Below are 21,901 nucleotides of genomic sequence, written 5' to 3'. Positions count from 1 at the left end.
GTCTGAAGTTAACACTGATTAGTATTCAAGTGAATCAGTCATCTGGGTTCTTTCATCCGAACAATAATTGTCTCCTACTCCCCACTTTATTTTTAACCCCCTTATCTTATCTTACAGTGGATTTTTTCTTTTACAAGCCGCACAGGGTTATTGTTTCCACCTTATTCCCAGATCCGGCCATGTAATTGTATAATATACTAAATAAATAAATAAATAAATAAATAAATAAATAAATAAATAAATAAATAAATAAATAAATAAATAATAAGATATAGTATCTACCAGTTGAAACTTAATCATACCTACCAAATAATTAGCGACGCGTGTGATTTATCAGTACCAGCAGTATACATTAATAATAATAATACTTTTATTGATTGGTAAATTTATTGAATAAAATAATCCCAAAGGTTTTCATTATCAAATTGGGCAAAATTTATATATACTGGTAATTGATCCGTAATACCTTCAAATCCTTCTAAACTCCATGGTAATGGGAATAATTGTTCTTCCATAGTTGGCATGGTGGGAAAATTATTAGTAGTATTTGAATTATTTTCCGAAAGTGTAGTACTAGAGTTTGTAGGTATTTGGAATGGATTTTGATTTTGATTTTGATTTGGAATTGGAACTTGAATAAGTTGTTTTGGATATTTATTATTTTGATCATTATATCCGTCATTACTTGAATTTGGAATATAAGTTCCACCCGAAATGAACGTAGAAGTTCCATCCATTTGTGGACTTGAAGATAGATTATTTAATGATACATTCTTATAATACCAACTATAAGTATTATTTAAAAATATCAACATGGCAGCAGATGAAAAATTTAATACAGACATAGTGTTAATTAATGATCGAATCTCTTTAAATAAAAAATCAAATAAAAACCTTCTACTATTAACAAGCATTGAAAATACATTATCATCTAATCTTCTAATATTTTCAAATGTCAACTCAATTGGTGGGATTGGGATTGGTAAATCTTCACTAAATGCATCTCTTAATAATAAACCCATTGGTATAGTAGTACATCTGAAAATAGCTTCTTTAGCCTCAAGAAAATATGAACAATTGGCATGACTATGAGGTCTTTTATGAGGATTTTTCTTGTTCTGAATAAAGCTGATTTCATCTAAGATAATTTTCTTACAATACAGATATAATAACAAAGTATGTTTTAAACCTTCACATTTCCATTTTTCAACTTTTGGTCTTTTAACAAATCGTATAATAGCTAAAGTCTGCATCATAACCAAATCATTCATAATTAATTGTTTATTATGTTGAATAATATTATGATCTGCTAAATCTTGTTCAAGCAAATTAGTTACCAAATGTAATTCTTTAGTCACATTAACCTGTTTAGAAAATCGATTCAGACTAACTCTCATATTTATATCTTTAATAAGTTCAATTCTTTCTTTATAACCAAATGGATCATCTTCTAATATTTCATGTTGATCATAATCACCATTAATAAGTGGAGGAAATCCATATTGAAATGCTCGAGAAGTTGTTTCAAATAATATCCATTTCCAAATATTTCTTAATCCAGGTAGGAGACGTTGGTTATTACCAACTCGTAATTTTTCTAGATCACGATGGAAACCTAATGAAACAGATAGACTTGCAATTGCTGATAAATGAACTAAATCCATAGTTAAAGTTCCATCAAAATCCAAATTTAAATCATATTTCTTTATTTCAAACAATAATATCATAGCTTGTAAAGTTTGAATTGATATACGTTTATTTCCTCCTCCAAATTCAAATAATTCTTGTGCCCATTTTATTAAGTCAAGTTGATCAATATCTAATTCACCATCTTTCTTAAAGGAACTAAGAACAATTATACATATAATAATACATAATTTAGTGGCAACTCCACTTCCATTAACTCCTGCTTTAATATCTTTTAAGAGGGAAGTATCAGAATCAATAACAGAATTAAGATATTCAAATAATGTTTCACTACCAAAACATCGATTAATAATAGCTGGATCTTGTGCAAATAAGGTAAGAATATTTGTTAATCTCTTAAAGTCAAAAGGTAACCTTTCTGGTTGTATACGTTGATGTTTTCCTTGTTGTTCATTTCTAAAACTATTAAAATAACCCTTAGCTGCTTGTTTAAGATCATCATGAGTTTTAAGTCCTATACCAATTAACATTTGACATTCTCTTACTGAATCTCTTAATGAAGCTCTCCAACTAGTTGCTCCAAAATAACAATAACTATCAGCTCTATATTTATAATAATCAAAATTAGAAAGGTCAAAAATATCAGTTTCAGTTTCAGCCGTATAAGCATACCCATTATTATCAAATCCGAGTTGAAGCGGACTTTGCGATTGCGCTTCATTCACTTTAAGAGATAATGATTGAGCTCGAGTTTCAGCCTCAACAGTTGATTGTTTATGCAACCGTTTATGCAAATTCTCTTGCTCTTGCTTATCCTTCAATAATTTATTCTTGGCCGCTTTCAAAATATGAGGAGAATCTTCATATATGCATAAATGTTGGGGTATTCTATTCTTGAGGCATACTTTACAAATAGGTCGAGTACGATCACATTTAACTTTTCTAGCTCGACAATTTGAACATGTTAAAGTAATTCTCTTTGGCATTTTGGTTGTTGTTAAGTATTACGTAGTATAATTTTTCCTTCTCTACGGTAAATTTCTTGAATTATACTTTTAACAAGTATTGAGGGTATAGACTTCGGCGATATTCGGGTTTTCTCGCAAAAACGTGAAATGATCACAAAACCGGTGATGTAATTACAACACCGGAAATGGCATGAGTTCTACAGAGATGACCATAGTTATACGACTAGTTATACACCGAATCACAAAGTTGAATTAAATAATGGCCAGAGTTATTAATGTATGAATGTAAAAGAATAAATAATAATTATGTATAGATAAATAGAAAATTATTAAAATATTAAAATGAAAAGAAATAGCCTTCATAGACTAATTAGGAAAACTCAACCGTAAATATGAATGACGTAGAAACTTTGAAATTAATTCGGAAAAAGCTTAACTTGTAGGTTATTATGAACTTTAGTAGGATAGGTTTCAATACAGTGTAGAGTATATAGGATGAACTATAAGTATCTTACTACAATAGTCACATATATATTATTTGCCAATTATACAGTAGCTGGCTTTATATATATTAATGTCTATACAGATGACTAACTAACTAACTAACTAACTAACTAACTAACTAATTAACTAATTAAATTTATTAAGTAATTGATTAATCCATACATTCAACTGAGAATGTCCAATTACCTGTGGTTGCATCATAATCAATGAATTCCATATTAGGTAAGTTCTTTAAATTCTCAATATGAATTTTAACTATATCACTCTTAGGATCTACAATTGGTAATTTATCAGCTTTATTAATAGGATAACAACCTTCTAAAGTAATTTTGGCTGGCAAATTTAATCCTTCACCAACTTTTGGTTTATCATCATCTGGATATGCTATACAACATTTAGATCCAAATACAATCACATTACCAAGAATATTCTCAATATTTATAAAACTAGATAAATCAACTGGTTCTAAAAATTCAATAGTACCATAATGTTTACGACCAATTTTAAAGTTTTTAATTGATCTTAATTCTCCTAATGATTTGGACTTTAATTGAGAAATTGGTGGTGATGTCCAATATCCATCTTCATCTACTTCTTCAACTTCTTCTTCTTCCTTTTCAAGTCCTTTTCTTAACTCGACTTCTTCACCATTAGAAACATCCTTTGAAACATTAGAATTACTTTCTAAACGTTTAATTGGTGATCCTTCAATGGTTTTATCAGTATTCTTTACAGAAAATGTAACTTGTTTTGGAGCACTTCCATTATCTAATTGATCACCAGAAAGTAATGAACTCTTAGAATCTTTAGATTTTTCTAATACTAATTTCTTAAAACTTGCCTTTGGAGCAAAAATATCAGAACTAATAATAGCTGCATCAGTACTTGGAGAGAAAACACTTGAACTCTTTTGTACAACTACTTGTTTAACTTGAAATTCTGGTTTCTTACTTGGTAAAGCACTAACTTTAAATAATGGTGATACTGATTTTGCATTCGATAATGTTACAGGTTTTTTCACACTACTACCACTCTTTACTGCAATAGCTAATGGTTGAGTATTACTAGTTTGTTGTCCACCAGTTATACTTTGAAATAATGGATTATTACCATATGGATTTTGACTATTAATATTTAATAATGATTGTTGTTGTTGCTGTTGAGGCTGTTGCTGTTGTTGTTGCAAGTTTGAAGATCCAAATAATCCTCCACCAGTAGTATTTGATGAAGTATTACCACCAAATAATCCACCTGAAGTAGTACCAGTTGCTGGTTTATTACCAAATAATCCTCCTGTAGTTCCAGTATTACCAGCAGAATTATTACCAAATAATCCTCCTGATGTTCCAGTGTTGGCATTATTATTTCCAAACAACCCCCCCGAAGTAGGTCCTGCTGCAGGAGCAGATGAACCAAAAAGACCCGTTGCGGCAGGTTTATTACCAAACAATGAACCTCCTTGAGTACCAGCATTATTAGTTGTACCTCCAAAGCCAGTATTTGTATTTGGTTGAGAATTTCCAAATAAACCACCAGATGGAGTAGCAGTTTTATTTCCAAAAAGACCACCAGAAGTATTAGCAGTTGATGATCCACCAAATAAACCTCCAGATGTATTACCAGCAGTAGCTTGATTGTTTCCAAATAATCCACCAGCTGGTGCAGTAGGTTTATTTCCAAACAAACCTCCAGATGTATTAGTGTTATTAGCACCACCAAACATACCGCCTGAAGCAGCATTGTTATTATTGGCTCCAAATAATCCTCCTGATTGAGCAGTATTGGTATTACTTGATCCAAATAAATTTCCAGTAGCAGGCTTATTTGCTCCAAAGCCACCAGCATTATTATTAGATCCAAATAATCCACCTCCACTACCAAACGTATTGGTACTATTATTGGCAGCACCAAATCCAGTTGAAGTATTATTATTATTTGCACCAAATAAACCACCGGCATTGTTGGATGCACCAAATGGAGATGCATTTGTATTGGTATTTGTACCAAATGCATTATTGGAGACATTATTATTTGCTCCAAAAGGTGATGGATTTGTATTATTAGCTCCAAAGGCATTTCCTGAACCAAATGGTGATGCATTATTAGTATTAGCATTAGCATTATTACCAAAGAGTCCACCACTAGTTGAAGATCCAAAAGCTGAACCTGCAGTACCAAATCCACTTGGTTTTGCACCAAACGCATTAGTACCTGATGAACCAAATGCATTACCAGAACCAAAGGCATTAGTATTAGCATTATTTGCTCCAAAAGGTGAAGAATTTTGTTGAGCTCCAAATCCAGCAGTAGTATTATTAGCAGCTCCAAAAGGTGAAGTAGTATTATTTGATGAACCAAAAGCATTATTTGTACCAAAGGCATTAGTATTATTTGTTGCACCAAATGGTGAAGTATTAGTATTACTTGCACCAAAGGCAGAAGTATTATTATTAGTAGCACCAAAACCAAAATTACCACCAGTTGTAGTAGAATTAGCTCCAAATCCAGTAGATGTACCAGGAGCATTTCCATATCTTCTATTTTGTTCATAATCTTTTAATCTTAATTCTTCAAAGGAAAAATTTTTATATTCAGGCATTGAACATATATTTTCAAATACATTTAATGTACCAGTTGTATCCTTTTCACTAAATGGTGTAAAAGGTTTAATGGCTGTACCATTATTAGTATTTGGATCAATTGAACCTGATGTTCCAAATCCACCACTAGTATTTGCACCAAATGGTGAAGTATTAGTATTAGCAGGTGATCCAAATGCTCCACCTGAAGCTCCAAATCCAGGTTTATTATTTGATCCAAATAATCCTCCACCAGTTGTAGTAGATGTACCAAATCCATTAGCAGTATTTGATGATCCACCAAAAGCTGATGAAGTATTATTTGATCCAAATGGTGATGGATTTGTATTAGTAGAACCAAATAATCCACCCCCTGAAGTAGTAGCATTATTAGCTCCAAATGCAGATGATGGGTTATTGGTATTAGAACCAAAACCTCCTCCAGTACTACCAAATGCTGAAGTACCAGTTGAATTTTGAGCTCCGAAAAGTCCTCCTGAAGTATTACTGTTAGTATTAAATGGTGAAGTATTGGTGTTGGTGGTGGAACTGGCAAAGGGTGAGCCTGAAGTTCCACCCGAACTTCCAAATCCTCCAAACCCTGACGATGAACCTCCAAACATGGTGCTTCAATTGGCTTGTTGATTAGGCCATAACATTTGGCTGCCTTTTTCCAACTTCTGCTCATTTATAGGAGGGTCGTGTAAAAAAAAATTATTGAAACAGAGTGCGCAACAATTATACAATTATACAGTTTATAAGTAGAGAGTATTAAATCTATTTTTATAGGATAGTTATTATACAATATACTTTATATACTATGCCTTCTTCTTCCTTTTAGTGGTTTTGGCCTGTTTGGTCTCGAATTTTTCTAAATGTTCTGCTCTTTCTTTAGCTCCCTTCTTTGAAAGTTCATCTCTTTTGTTAATAAAGTCATTATCAGTTTCTTTCTTATTTTGTAACCATTCTAATAATTTAATTTCTTCTCCATATATTGAATCATCATTTTCTACAGGAGTTTCTAAAACTATAGGTATACCTTTAAGTCTTTCAGTATTAGCAATAACTCTAAACACTTCCAAACCTAAAAATCCATATCCTAATTTCTGATGTAAATCTCGATTTGCTCCTAATGGAGCTTTAGAATCATTTAAATGTATAGCACTAAGATATTCAGATCCAATAACTTGATCAAATTTATCTAAAAATTCATGGAATTTCTCTGCAGTAGTAATATCATATCCTGCTGCAAATGAATGACATGTATCAAGACATACTCCGACTCTTGATTTATCATCAATTAAATCAATTACTTCTCGAATATCTTCAAGATTAGATCCAATTAAATTACCATGTCCAGCCATATTTTCAATAACAATCTTAACAAATGATGTTTCCTTAATGGCTTTATTAATATTTTTAGCTAATCTAGCTAATGCTTCTTTATGATCCGAATCTAAACTCGATCCAGGATGGAAATTATAGAGTCCAATATTTAACTTTTCACATCTCTTTAAATCATCCACAAATGATCCATATGCCTTTTCTTCCTTCTCTGGTTCTGGATTAGCCAAATTAATGAAATAAGATCCATGAGGGAGAATATCAGTTCTTGGATTATAACCATATTGTTTACATAAGGTTTGAAATTTTTCTGCTTCTTCATCTTTAATATCTGGAGATACCCATTTTCGAGGAGATTTTAAAAACAATGCAAAACTATTGGCTCCAATATCCATGGCATTCAATACAGCATTAGATATACCTCCTGACATCCCTACATGAGCTCCGAATTTATAGGCACACTCATCTCGAGTATACTTGAATTCCTTTACGGCTTTAGTAACCCTCTTTGTTACAGCTTTACTACTACTATTAGTTAGTAAAAATATTAAACAACATATTAAAGACGTTATACATACACTTTTGGAGGCATTATACAATTACTGGCTTATCTATAAACTTAGTACCTGTCAATCTAGCATTGACATTCCTGTACGCTCGTTGGAGGGCCGTGCGTAAAAATTCAATTGATAATGAGCCATAGTATGACTAAGTGAAAAGATTACGTGTATTACGAAATAATAGTAGTAGAGTATCTATAATCAGTATTTTATAGTTGTCGACATGGTAGACTTTTCCAGCCTAGGTACTTCGGCAATGATATACTTCCGAGCCTTTTTCATACCGGATAATGGACTCTACTCTCGTCAGAAATGGATTCTTGGCCTTATAAATTTAGCTGCTGTAGTATTATTTTGGGTAATGTCAAGTTTCTTAGTTAATAGTTTAGTAGAAGATGATACTTATAGAAAACCATTTTGGATAACATATATTAATACTGGATGTTTTAGCTTTTATCTTATATCATATTTAAAATTTGAGAAATTATCTATTAAACAATTTATTGAGAAAATGAAACAAGATTATGATAATAGAAATATTAGAGTACTAAAGCATGAAGATGAAGAGAATTTAGTATCAGAATATGGTTCTAATGATAATCTTGCTGGACTTCAAACTCAAGCTGAATCAGTTCTACAAGTTATTGATTCTAATACTTATGTTAATGAACAAGAAATTGGTATTTATGAGACCATGACATTATCTATTCAATTCATTGTATTATGGTTTTCTGCTAATTTGGTTACTAATGCTTCATTATCTTATACTTCGGTAGCTTCTCAAACCATATTATCATCAACTTCATCATTCTTTACTATGATAATTGGATATTTATATTCTGTTGAAAAAATTAATCAGAATAAGCTTGTAGGTATATTATTAAGTTTTACTGGTGTTTTAATTGTTACTAAGATTGATGTATCAGATGATAATCCTAATAATAAAGTATCTAATTTACTAGTTTTATGGGGTAATGCACTTGCATTATCTGGGGCTTTAATTTATGGAATCTATACTATCTTATTAAAACATAAGATTACTATAAAGAATTCTCATAAGGAAAGAAATCTTAATACTCATCTATTCTTTGGATTTGTTGGGTTATTTTGTTTGGTATTCTTATGGCCCATAATTATAATATTACATTTTACAAAAGTAGAAGTATTTGAATTACCTCCAACTTCTCAAGTTACTTATGTATTACTACTTAATGCTTTTGTAACATTTATTAGTGATTTCTGTTGGTGTCGTGCAGTACTCTTAACAAGTCCATTAACAGTTACCGTAGGATTATCTATGACAATACCGTTGGCAATGGTAGGAGATTGGTTACTAAAAGAATTTGTCTTAAACTGGTGGTACGTTTTCGGAGCCAGTGTAGTAACCATTGGATTTTTAATCATCAATAAAGACGAAGAGGAAGACTTTGTAACAGACAGCTAGATAGACTATATATAATTATTTAATACAGAGCCCGACAACTTTTCGCAGTAAACGAAAAAAAAAACACCCATGCTCGCAATCCAATTCGAAGTTGAAGTCGAAGAGGAAGTTCAATTCGTAGTCCAACTCGAAGTGAAAGTACTTGGTGATATAATAGACAAATTGTTCTAATGAGTCGACGTGTATGGCAATTGCTTATAAGTTTATTGAGCCTATTAACGGTCATAACTTGTTCAAGTTCTCAAGCGATAAGGTTGACAGAAGAAGCACTTAAGTATGATAATAACATTATACAAATTAGTAACAGTGATTTATCATTATTTTCAGGTCCTAGAGATTATTCTACAGTCCTTATATTAACATCTACTAATAGAAATCATGTATGTGCAGTTTGTATGGATCTTGAAAAAATTGTAAGTCAAGTTACTAAATCTTGGTATAGTGATTATTTACATACTAATCTGTTATTCTTTGCAAATATTGATCTTATTGATGCAAGTAATTCAAAGATATTCCAATATCTTGATATTAAAAATATTCCTCATATATGGTTAATACCTCCTAATGAATCAATTGATTTTGCTGATAGTGAAATAGAAAACTTTGAATTTAAAATATTAGATGATGGACATTTTGTATTTCAAGTACCTATTGCTAAAATTGATGATCAAGTAATGGAATTAGCTCGATTCTTAACTCAAAATTTACAAAAGAGTATTACGGTTCGTGAACAAAGTCCAATTTCAACTTTTGTAAAGACATTTGCAGTTACATTCTTTGTCATCTTAATAATTAAGAAGAATGGACCAAGTAAATTTAGGAATCTTCCTAAGAAAAATGCTTTAACAATTATATTAATAAGTTTAATGTTAGTATGTCTTGGAGGATATCAATTTACTATTCAACATGGTACACCTTTTGTAGCTAAAGGTCATAAAGGTCAAATTATATTTATTAGTGGGGGAACTCACTATCAATTTGGAGTTGAAATCTTAATTGTTGGTATTAATTATACGACATTAGCATTTGCCTTAGTTAGTCTTATTCATTTGGGTAATTATAAAGTTACATCTACATCTTTGATTAAGAGTAATAAATCAAGATATATTATCATTATGGTCATCAATATATTGTTATATATTTTATATAGTAGCTTGACAAGTATAGTGTTGAGAAAAGATCATGGATATCCCTATGCCTTTAGCAAACTATTCTAATTATATAGACAGTATCAATAAAAACAACGCGTCGAAAAGATGCGAAATTAATTTCCACCAGTAACCTTATAGAGTGTAGTCATTAGGATGGCAGCGAAAAGAAAGAATGCTGAGAGGAGTAGTGTGTCAATTACCGACTTCTTCTCAACGAATGGAGAGGGCATTAAGAGAGTGAAGGTTCAGAAAAAGGTTGAGAAGAAAGTAGAGAAAGTAGAGAAAGTAGAGAAGGTAGAGAATCAAGAGAATGAAGAGAATGAAGAGAATGAAGAGAAGGCACAAGTAGAGGTAGATGCCAAAGCGAGTGAAGTGAAAGTTAACGAACCTGAAGTTATAGAAAATCAGGCGAAAGAAGAAGACTACACGTCTCTTTGTCAACTATACAATTTTGACAAACAACAATGGATCCAGTCGTTATCTGAGGAAATTAGAGAACTTCTTGATCTTGAAATCAAGTACTTACATATAAGCTGGTTAGCACCACTTCACCAAGAGCTTACCAAACCATACTTTATAAACTTGAAAAAGTTCTTACGGCTGCAGACAGGTAAGACTATTTTCCCACCTCCACATCTTATCTATTCATGGTCACATTTAACTCCTATAACTAATATCAAATGCTTAATTTTAGGTCAAGATCCATATCATAACTATAATCAAGCTCATGGATTAGCATTTTCTGTTTTAGAACCAACACCTCCACCACCTTCATTAATTAATATATATAAGGCATTACAATTAGATTATCCGCAATTTCAAATTCCAAATTCGAGTCGTTCTAAACCTAATGGAGGTAATCTTACTAAATGGGCTAATCGAGGAGTTCTTATGCTTAATGCAGTACTTACAGTTGAATGTCATAAAGCCAATAGTCATGCTAAAAGAGGTTGGGAAACATTTACAGAACAGATAATTAAAGTAGCTATTGATTATCATCAGAATGAACAAGAGAATAAAGGTGGAGGATTTGTTATAATGGCATGGGGTAATCCAGCTCAGAGTCGAGTTAGTAAATTCCAAGCTAAACTTAAGCCTGATAACTTTCTTATATTGCTGACAGTACATCCATCACCATTATCGGCTTCGCGAGGCTTTTTCACTCTGAAAGTTTTCAAGCAATGTAATGAGTGGTTACTTAGTAAACATGAGGTTCCAATTGATTGGGGACTCATTGAAGGGAATGTAGTAGTATAACATAAGCTATATATATACACACATATAGATTATATAAATCATATACATTATACATTACACATTATACATTGCACATTAAATTGTATACAAATTAATTACCCATTAAATACACAACTGTAAACATATACGCACTTAACAGTAAACTTACCAGGAAATACCGTAAACATTACTGAGGATCTTTTCCCTCACCAGTAACGTCTCCCTATACTCTTTTTCTGCCTGTGGGTTACAAATTTTTCGCACCTCCCCTATGTTATGAAATATGTACAAACGTTAATAATTACTATAAACTTATAACTACAATCCCTATTTAGTAAAGAAATTAGAAATATACTAAAGATGGTTGCCAGATCAAATCGTCGTAAGACTTCTATTAAAGATGAATCAGATAGTGATACTATAAAGGAAACTGCTCAACAAAGAAGAGATCGATTTTTATTAGATTGTGATCCAAAAGTAGCTCGAGCTAATGATGTTGATGATTCAACTAAAAGATTTAAATATCTTTTAGGTTTAACGCCATTATTTCGATATTTTATAGATCTTAATGCATCTAAAGATGTTCAATTTAAAAAGAGAATAAGAGAAATTGATAATAAACTTTCATTTGTTCAACCAAAGAAGAAGACTCAAAGACGTAGAAAGACTGAAAAGGAAGAAGATGCAGAATTATTAGAAGATGAAGAACATATTGATGATGAAGATCATCATACAACAGTTTTAACCGAATCTCCAACTTATGTTCAACAAGGAGTACTTCGAGAATATCAAATTCAAGGATTAAATTGGTTAATATCTTTATATGAAAATAGATTAAGTGGAATATTAGCTGATGAAATGGGGTTAGGTAAAACTTTACAAACTATATCATTTCTTGGATATTTAAGATATATTAAGAATATTGATGGACCATTTATTGTAATAGTACCTAAATCAACTTTAGATAATTGGAGACGAGAATTTGCTAAATGGACTCCAGAAGTTAATGTTGTTGTACTTCAAGGTAATAAAGATGAAAGAAATATTCTTATTCAAGATCGATTATTAACTGCTGATTTTGATGTATTAGTTACATCATTTGAAATGGTTATACGAGAAAAATCTCAATTAAAAAAATTTAGATGGGAATATGTTGTTGTTGATGAAGCTCATAGAATTAAAAATGAAGATAGTTCATTATCACAAATTATTCGAGTATTTTATTCAAAAAATCGATTATTAATTACGGGAACTCCTTTACAAAATAATTTACATGAACTTTGGGCTTTACTTAATTTCTTATTACCTGATGTATTTGGAGATTCAGAAGTATTTGATCAATGGTTTGAAAATCAGGGTGGAGATGGAGATGATGATAAAGAAAAAAATCAAGATAAAGTAATTCAACAATTACATCAACTTTTAAGTCCATTTTTATTAAGAAGAGTTAAATCAGATGTTGAAACTTCTTTATTACCAAAAATTGAAACAAATGTTTATATTGGTATGACAGATATGCAAATTCAATGGTATAAAAAATTATTAGAAAAAGATATTGATGCAGTAAATGGAGTTGTTGGTAAACGAGAAGGTAAAACTAGATTATTAAATATTGTAATGCAATTAAGAAAATGTTGTAATCATCCTTATTTATTTGATGGAGCAGAACCTGGACCTCCTTATACAACTGATGAACATTTAATATTTAATGCTGGTAAAATGGTAATTCTTGATAAAATGCTTAAAAAATTTGAAAAGGAAGGTTCAAGAGTTTTAATATTTTCTCAAATGTCAAGATTACTTGATATTTTAGAAGATTATTGTTATTTTAGAGAATATAAATATTGTAGAATTGATGGTTCAACATCTCATGAAGATAGAATTGATGCAATTGATCAATATAATGATCCTGAATCTGATAAATTTATATTTTTATTAACTACAAGAGCTGGAGGTTTAGGAATTAATTTAACAAGTGCTGATATTGTTATATTATTTGATTCAGATTGGAATCCTCAAGCTGATTTACAAGCTATGGATAGAGCTCATAGAATTGGACAAAAGAAACAAGTTAAAGTTTATAGATTTGTTACTGAAAATGCTATTGAAGAAAAAGTTTTAGAAAGAGCTGCACAAAAATTAAGATTAGATCAATTAGTTATTCAACAAGGTAGACAAATGAATGCAAATAATACTATTGGAAATTCAAAAGATGATTTAATTGGAATGATTCAACATGGAGCTAAAAAAGTATTTGAATCTCAAACTGGTGATAAATCTATACTTGATGATGATATTGATGCAATTTTACAAAGAGGATCAGAAAAGACATTAACATTAAATGCAAAATTTAATAAATTAGGATTAGATGATTTACAAAATTTTACATCTGATTCATCAGCTTATGAATGGAATGGACAAAATTTTGCTAAAAAGGAAAATTCTGGTGGATTAGGATTTTCATGGATTAATCCATCAAAGAGAGAAAGAAAAGAACAAACTTATTCTGTGGATAATTATTATAAAGATGTATTAAAAACTCAACCAGTATCTAATTCCAAAGCTGAAAAATTTAAACCAAAAGCTCCAAAAGTATATAATATTCAAGATCATCAATTTTTTCCTGAAGGATTAGCCGAAATTCTTGAACGAGAACAATTAGCTTATAGGAAAGAAATTGGATATAAATATACTGTAGCCGATTTTGGTGATAGTGATGAAGAATTTTTAGCTGATGAATTTAAAGATGATTTAAGTAGAGAACAAAAGAAAATAAAAGCTCAAGAAAAAGTTGATTCAGTTATACCATTAACTGAAGAAGAACAAGAAGTTAAAACTCAATTATTAGCAGAAAGTTTCCATGGTTGGACAAGAAGAGATTTTACAAATTTTATTCATGCATCAGCGAAATATGGTAGAAATAATACTGAAAAGATTTTTAAAGCTTTAGGTAATAAATCATTTGAAGAAGTTGAAAGATATATTAAGAAATTTTGGGAAAATTATACAAAAATTGAAGGTTATGATAAATATATAACACAAATTGAAAGTAGTGAAAAGAAACTTGAAAAGATGTTAAATCAACAAAAATTATTAGCCTATAAAATGGAGAATTTAGAAGATCCATTAGAAGATTTAAAAATTCAGTATCCTCCAAATAATTCTAAACGAGTTTATTCAAAAGCTGAAGATAGATTCTTATTAAATTGTGTTCATAAATATGGATTATTTACTGAGAATTTACTTGAAAAGATTAAAGAAGAAATTAGTTTAAGTGATATATTTAGATTTGATTGGTATATGTTATCTCGAACTCCTCAAGAAATTGGGAGAAGAATTAATACTTTACTTTTAGCTGTTACAAGAGAATTAGATGGACCTAAGAAGAGAGGTAGAACATTAGATAGTTCAAATGCTAGTTCTCGTCATGGATCAGTTGAACCACAAGCTAGTAGTATAATTAAGAAACGAGCTAAAATAAATTGAATTGACGTTAAAAATAAAACAAGGGGGTAATACATACATTTTATAGAATACATAGCTATAATAATACAAGTTGAGAAGTTTCAATATCAAAATTCTTTAATAAATTAATATCAGGACTAGTCATAACAGGAGTTAAATCACTTGAAGCAGTACTTTCTTCACTAACTGCTCGAGAAAATGGAGTTGATGGTTCACTATCTTCAGGAGTTTCATCTTTACCTAAATATTCTGGTAAAATTCTATCTTGAACAGTTGAAATATAATATGGAACTTTATTAGCTGTCCAACTAACGGATAAGAAATCACTCATTTCATGTTTTTCAACTTTAAAATAATCAAATACTGTATCTCCTGTTGCTCTATATCTTGGACTAATAAAATTTCGAAGACTTATAATTTTTGTACCAGGTCTTATACCTAATAATAATTTACCAACATCAGAATTTAATTGACCATCGAATAAATAATTATTAATAATTAATACATCACAATCTAAAACACTTTGTCTAACTTTTTCATTATCAACAAAACTTTGCAGTAAAGCAAAATCTAAATTTAAAGGTTGAAGTCCAAATACTGCAAGATGCTTTTGAATAAGTCCTTCCTGAAGGAGTGTTAATTTAGAAGCATGTTGCATTAATTCACATCCTCCACTTACACATACACCATATTCTAAAGCTGCTTGAAAAGTTGTATTCCCAACTCCTGATCCTAAATCATAAAATTTTTGTTCAGGACGTAAATTAACTTTTTCTAATACTTCACTAGTAAATGATGGTAATAATTCTCCATAAACTTCGGCTGTAAAAGCTTTATAACTTCGAAGTTTTCTTGAATCTGTTGATACTATTCTTGAATAAACTCTTAAAAGAATTTGTTGTACAGCATACCTTGAAATTTCTGACATTTCTTGTAATCGTTTATAAAATGATTCATTATAATTACAAGGTTTTAATTCAGATTTAATATCTAAAACATTAGTAGGAATTTCTACTTCATCAGCTCGAGTTGGAATAAATTTTTTCTTTTCTGGTTTACTATTTTCTTCTTCTTCTTGTTCTTCTTCTTTAATTAATTGATAAGAAGGACTAACTGGTTCCAGAATAAATTCTGAATAAAAAATTGATAATTTAAGATTTTCACAAGTTACTTGTTTAACTTCTTCTGTTGAAAGATATTGACGAATTTCCCAATTTATATCTTTATCCTTTACATTTTCAACTGCCATAATATTAGGAGATAATCTTAACATTAATTCATTCCATTTATCAATAATAAACATAAATTCAGAAAAATCATTATTTTCAATAGATTCTTCTAATCCATGACAATAATCTTCAGTAATAATTTTTTTAAGTTGAGAAGAATGAGAAAAGTATAATGCATAATGAATCATAAATAATTTTAAAATTTCATAGACAGGATCTAATTCATTACTCTTTGGAGTAGCCAATAAAAATTGTTCAGTATGTTGAGGATAAAGTAAAAATCTTATTCTAACTTTATTAGATTGATTAACTTGTAAACCTCCACCTGAAGGATCAAGTAATGAAGGAAATGAGATTGGTAGATCTTTATAACTTCTTCTATGATCTTTAATTAATTCAGCTGCTAAACTATCATCAAATAAAATTTTATCATCAACTGTTGTCATACATTGTTTAACTGGTGACATTTCACTTTGTTCATTACCAACTTCAACAAAATTAATTTTTGGTAATGAAGGTATATCTTGATAAAGTGAAGAAACAAATAAATATCGATTATTTAATGGAATCATTGAATCAGAATTTATATCAATTGGATCATAAGGACTAATTTCAACTTCTTCATCTTCTTCAGGTTCAGGTTCTTCAAATATTTCATCTACTTCATCTTCAGGTTCTCCCTCAATAATTTCCATCTTAATGGTTCTCCTTTTTCTCTGAGATTTTGCATTAGCCGTTGTTGTTGATCTTCTCTTCTTAGATTTGTCTCGTGACTTTGATTCAATTTTTATTTGAATTTGAGGTTGAGTTTGTTTTTTTGTGTTGTTATTCTTTGTTCGCAATTCTTTCTTAATTAACTTCTTTTGGATCTGTCTTGATACTCCTCTTCGTAAAGATTTTTCTGGTTCACGAGAATTTGTAAATCTTACAGCGGCAATTCTATTTCTCTTTTGTCCATATTCAATTTTTCTTTTATCACCAATAACTGATTGGAAATGTTCAGAACCGGCCATTAATTGTTGAAGTTCAGTAGTAAATTCTCGTTTAATACGAGGAACTATTAAACCTTGTGCTACTTTTTGATCATATTCTTCCTTCTTTTTACGAAGTTCTTCTCTTAATTTTTCCTTCTCCAATAATCTTTTCTCATTAGCTAATCGTTTAGCTTCTTTAAGTTTTTCTCGTCTTAATATTTCTTCAGGACTAAGAGATATTTTAGTTTTTTTCTGGGATGGAATTATTGATAATACATCCTTCTCAAGTTGTTCTAATGATTGTTCAATATTTCTTTTTTCTCGTCTTTTACTTCTAGCACTTAATGAATTTGAATTACTTTCACCTTGAGAATAACTAACCCATTTGGCTTCATATAATAATCTTTCACTTGATGTTTTAAATTTAGTTTGTCTTGAACTAACAAATGTAGTCTTTTTAATTTGATTTTGAATATATTCTAATGATCTACAAGGAAATTTATTAATTATATCTTGTTCATTATTAATTTTTTTATCAAGTAATTCCTTTAATTGGGATTTTTCTCCGGCTGTAAATGGATGAATTTCCATATCATTTCTAGATTTTATTTCATTTATTATTTCATTTATATTTAATTCAGGAAATTGTGAACGTATAGCTTCTAAAGTTAAATCATTTAATAATAATACTTGAATATCCTTTTCTCTTTGTAATTGTTCTTTATCAATTGATTTAATTCTCTTTAATTCCATTGGTTCTTTCTTAATTCTTTTAATTTCTTTCTTTATTGGTTTAGATTTTACTTGTTGTAAATCAGATGTCAGTTCTCGATGAACTTTTGATTTCCAATCACCATCAATTGATGTTAATTTACCCTTTATAAAATTTTTATCACGAAGGGGTAATAAATCAAATAATTGCTCTAAAGTATATTCTCCTTGTAAAGCTAAATTATAAGCTTTTAATTCTGATTCATTACAAAAAAATTTAGGGAAGAATGTATAAACTAATTCTTCAATATCTTGTAGTGATTTTGTAGGTAAATATTTCTCCATACCAATTTTAGTAGAATCATGAAGTATTATTAAGAATAATGTTTGAATTTCCACTTTAGTAAACTTTTTACTATACAGAAGTTTTAATCCTTGAGTAAAATTATCACATACATAATCATTAATACTTGGGAATTTCAGTAATAAACCAATTTCTTTATTAGTTAAATCTTTCCGATAAAGATAAGCATATAGAAGACATTTATACTTCCAAGTACCCATTTCCTTTTGTTGCTTTTGTTTGATAAATTTAACTGCTTCAGTTATAGGCCTATGAATCTTTAGCAATTGACTAAATGTTATTTGATTATCGAACACTTCACTATTCGTCAGTTGATCCTTATCATCCGACGAATGATCATGATCATGATCATGATCAGAAGTGTCCGGGGTCTGTGCCTCGTGTGGAGGAGAAAACATGGGAGATGATTTCGCCATACTCTACACGGTAACAGAACAGACTTCTTCTACAAGGTACTGAGTTCTAACTACTGTATACTACTGTAGCTGTAGTTTTAGTAGTGAGATGTTTAATTAACAGGTTTGTTTTGATTTCTTTAAATATCTACATACAAATTTCGTGTCGCGTCAATTTTTCACTCTAATTATTCCACATGTAATTAATGAGGTAACGTTACAATTTAGATGCTCTTAATCCATTAAGTCGGAATTTTAAATCCTTAAGGGGTTTGGAATCTGGTTTCCATATTTCAAAGTATTCATAGAGTTCATTAATTTCATCGTACCCATTTTTACCTAACTGTTTACCACTTTCCACACTAATTAAGTGATTATTATTGGGCCAATTCTTTTCGATATTAAATAGTAACCCTCGTAAACACCATGGTAAAATAAAAGGATTGTGACCTATTTTACCCACATTATATTCCTTTATGTAGATGCGATTGTAAACAGGATAATTGACTTGTAAGGTGGTGGTGGTCGTGGTGGTGTTATTATTACTATTATTATTATTATTATTATTGGTGGTAGTAGTTAATCCAAATGGTAAAGATCCTATTGATGTTGCCACAGTTTCTTGACTAAATAATGGTATACTATTAGTGGGAGGTATTACAATATCATCTGTATCCAAAGCAAATTTAATTCCAAGATCATATACTTTCCCATCATTATATATTTTAGAATGTCCACCACCAGTTAATGTACCTGCTAATACTGTACTAAGTTCTTTAATTACATTATTATCAAAATATCCAAGATTTTGTAATTGACAACAAAGTGATACTAACTTTTGTATAAACAATGGAGTTTGAGCAGAATGATCTATATAACATGCTCGATAAATATTAGGATGATAAATATGAGAAGCTAATGCTGAATATAATGGAACCAATTGATCATTTATAGATCCAATAAAACATAATTTAACATTACAATTAATAATTATTTGTATGGAATTCTTATAAGCCAATGATTGTTCACTTGTAAATTTAGTTAATTCAAATAATTCTATAAGTGAATCATGTTCAATGGCTGAATAAGCCTTCATAAAGAATGATTTATCAACTCCATAGAATGGCCCATTATTAATTCCTGCCATACCTAAAATTGAAATTCTTTTCTTTATAGGATCTTTTAAGATTCCTAAACTTATTAATCTTGCTAATAAAATTATGGAAACAACACAACCTTGAGAATGAGATGCAATAAATATGAAATCAGCATTATTTAATTCATTTTGCCATTTTTCTAAGATTTCTGTAAAGAAATTGACTCGATCAAATATTTTCCCTTCCTTTTCAAGGGCAATCTTTTGAATACTTATATTAGATTCAGTTTCCGTTATTAAATTATTCTCTACACAATAACGAATAACTGCTTTTTCTGCTTCATTAGCAAATTTAAGTGAAGTCCCCTTTGGAGCTCCTATTATAGGACGAATCATTTTTGTGGGGAAGAATCCATGAACTCCAATAATTAATACTTTTTGAATCTTTTTTAATGGACCTGATTTATGAGTTATAATTTCAGAATTATCAACAACTTGTGAATTCTTATTACCAGTATTATTAATTAATAAATTCCCCATAGGATCATTACTTATAGATATAGTATTTGGATCATTAGCATCATCTTCAAGTTGAGTTTGTTGATCATAACGATAAACATCATTATCATGACCATTTGATTTTGTATAGTATTTATTATAATTTGGTAAACAACCTCTTTTATGAGTAGGTAATTTTGCTAAACTACGTCCATATAATTTATAAGTCCTTTCATATAATAAATTAAATTCCTTTTCAACAATATCTTCATTATTAGATTCCGTAACAGGTTCTTCATTATTGTTAACAACATCAGTTAATGTCTCAGAACTAAAACCAAGTCTTGAAGATAAATGACTAAGGAAATGTCTCCAACTTTTAAAATCTACCTTTGAATTTTGAGAATTACCCTGATTGGCAGTTGATGAACTTCCTAATAACAGAGCAATTGTACTAGAATTTGATAAAAGAGTTGAATGATTAGGTAGACACAGATCCCAAGACGGTACAATGACATTTTCTTTCAAATTTTCATTTTTATGAGTATTGATTTGATTGAATTGTGTTGTTTTATCATGAGGTTTATATAAAACAGCATCATCTTCTTGACTAGCATTATTGTTGAGACCTTTACTTAATTCTTGTTTGGTTGGAATTGAAGGAGTTGAATTGACTATTGTATTGGTAAAATCTTCCAAGATTTCATCCTCTTTCACGTTAGACTCCTTCGCTTTTTCCTTTTCCTTTTCCTTCTCTTTATCATTATCTTTATCATTCCCCTTATTATTATTATTATCATTATTATCGTTGTTATTATTGCTACTATTACTACCTGCCTCAGCTGCTCCCGAAGATGAACTCCAGAAATTCCAAGTACCCTTCTTCCTATTTTGCCATACATGATCATCAATTTCGTCTCCATTATCATCGGGTGTATAATCTTCATCTTCTACATCATCTTCATATTCATCATTATGATCTTTATCATCAGCTTCATTAGTAGACGAAGCTTTTGAACTCCACAACCAATTCAATGATGTAGTGGAAGGCCTTTCAGACAAACCCTTTCCAGATACTTTACGTCGTTTCCCTCCCGAAGTTTTCACTTTAGAATTCAGTTCTATTTCTTTATCTGGTGTTGAACTTGCTACTGAGCTGGGGTTTGAATTCCACATAGGGATCCAACTACTACCTGTCCCCTGATTAGTATTGGTTGGTTGTGACATGTAATTGTTCTGAACTCAACGTAAATAACTTATGGATCCTCAACGTTTATAGTATTGATGGTTTACTTAGTTGTTTAAGAAAGTTAAGAGATATTGATATTGGCTGGCAAAAATTACTGCATTCGGTTATGTAATTGAATTTCGCATTGTTTTGGATTTCCCCCAAACTGAACGTGATATGGAGAAGCATAGCATAAGATCAAAACTGTTCAAACTACAGGATGATTCACATTATGCCGATTCCTTTAAATTTGTTTATTATGTCTTACAGGATTGAATTATCAATTATCGAATGATAAACAATAAAAACTATATGATAATTATAAAAAATAATTTGTAGTAGAGAAATGGGAGTTATGTAATTCTTATGACTCTAAACCAGTGACGAAAGATGCGCACATTTTCTGAAACATCTTTAATTTCCGTAGTGTCCTTTTCTTACTAAATTCGAAAGTGAATTCCACTCATGGTACGGAGCATTTGTATTAATGTTCTGTTTACTCTTTCTG

General features: G+C 30.1%; 8 protein-coding genes across 8 annotated transcripts; 3 read left to right on the top strand and 5 right to left on the bottom strand. All coding sequences in view use genetic code 12, as the record gives it.

Moving 5' to 3' along the window:
* Positions 1-198: 198 nt before the first annotated feature.
* On the bottom strand, positions 199-3,016 carry RJT21DRAFT_117132 (Zn(II)2Cys6 transcription factor). Its single transcript, XM_064880591.1, has one exon. It carries the CDS (start codon positions 2,631-2,633, stop codon positions 387-389), a length of 2,247 nt encoding a protein of 748 aa, XP_064740845.1. The 5' UTR covers positions 2,634-3,016; the 3' UTR covers positions 199-386.
* Positions 3,017-3,155: 139 nt separating this feature from the next.
* RJT21DRAFT_10287 (FG-nucleoporin) lies at positions 3,156-6,464 on the bottom strand. The gene has a single exon (XM_064879755.1). The coding sequence runs from the start codon at positions 6,319-6,321 to the stop codon at positions 3,271-3,273; it is 3,051 nt and encodes a 1,016-aa protein (XP_064740844.1). The 5' UTR covers positions 6,322-6,464; the 3' UTR covers positions 3,156-3,270.
* A 1-nt stretch (position 6,465) lies between these two features.
* Positions 6,466-7,750, bottom strand: APN1 (DNA-(apurinic or apyrimidinic site) lyase). Its single transcript, XM_064879757.1, has one exon. The coding sequence runs from the start codon at positions 7,471-7,473 to the stop codon at positions 6,517-6,519; it is 957 nt and encodes a 318-aa protein (XP_064740843.1). The 5' UTR covers positions 7,474-7,750; the 3' UTR covers positions 6,466-6,516.
* Positions 7,686-9,055, top strand: RJT21DRAFT_10297 (uncharacterized protein). The gene has a single exon (XM_064879758.1). It carries the CDS (start codon positions 7,826-7,828, stop codon positions 9,044-9,046), a length of 1,221 nt encoding a protein of 406 aa, XP_064740842.1. The 5' UTR covers positions 7,686-7,825; the 3' UTR covers positions 9,047-9,055.
* Positions 9,056-9,216: 161 nt separating this feature from the next.
* RJT21DRAFT_111250 (dolichyl-diphosphooligosaccharide--protein glycotransferase) lies at positions 9,217-10,263 on the top strand (the record flags this gene model as incomplete). The annotated part of the gene is made up of 1 exon (XM_064879975.1): positions 9,217-10,263. The coding sequence occupies one exon, from the start codon at positions 9,217-9,219 to the stop codon at positions 10,261-10,263; it is 1,047 nt and encodes a 348-aa protein (XP_064740841.1).
* Positions 10,264-10,321: 58 nt separating this feature from the next.
* ISW2 (DNA translocase) lies at positions 10,322-14,976 on the top strand. Its single transcript, XM_064885646.1, has 2 exons — positions 10,322-10,625; positions 11,769-14,976. Exons 1-2 carry the CDS (start codon positions 10,351-10,353, stop codon positions 14,917-14,919), a joined length of 3,426 nt encoding a protein of 1,141 aa, XP_064740840.1. The 5' UTR covers positions 10,322-10,350; the 3' UTR covers positions 14,920-14,976.
* Positions 14,975-18,682, bottom strand: DOT1 (histone methyltransferase; the record flags this gene model as incomplete). Its single annotated transcript, XM_064882765.1, has 1 exon — positions 14,975-18,682. The coding sequence occupies exon 1, from the start codon at positions 18,590-18,592 to the stop codon at positions 14,975-14,977; it is 3,618 nt and encodes a 1,205-aa protein (XP_064740839.1). The 5' UTR covers positions 18,593-18,682.
* On the bottom strand, positions 18,683-21,713 carry RJT21DRAFT_123922 (uncharacterized protein). Its single transcript, XM_064882764.1, has one exon. It carries the CDS (start codon positions 21,390-21,392, stop codon positions 18,789-18,791), a length of 2,604 nt encoding a protein of 867 aa, XP_064740838.1. The 5' UTR covers positions 21,393-21,713; the 3' UTR covers positions 18,683-18,788.
* Between the last annotated feature and the right edge of the window lie 188 nt (positions 21,714-21,901).

Source organism: Scheffersomyces amazonensis (genome assembly GCF_036850825.1).
Source record: "Scheffersomyces amazonensis strain UFMG-HMD-26.3 chromosome Unknown RJT21scaffold_1, whole genome shotgun sequence".
Classification (NCBI taxonomy): Eukaryota; Fungi; Ascomycota; class Pichiomycetes; order Serinales; family Debaryomycetaceae; genus Scheffersomyces; species Scheffersomyces amazonensis.
The sequence above is the reverse complement of the archived record's forward strand: the minus strand, read 5'-3'. Positions and strand labels throughout refer to the sequence as shown.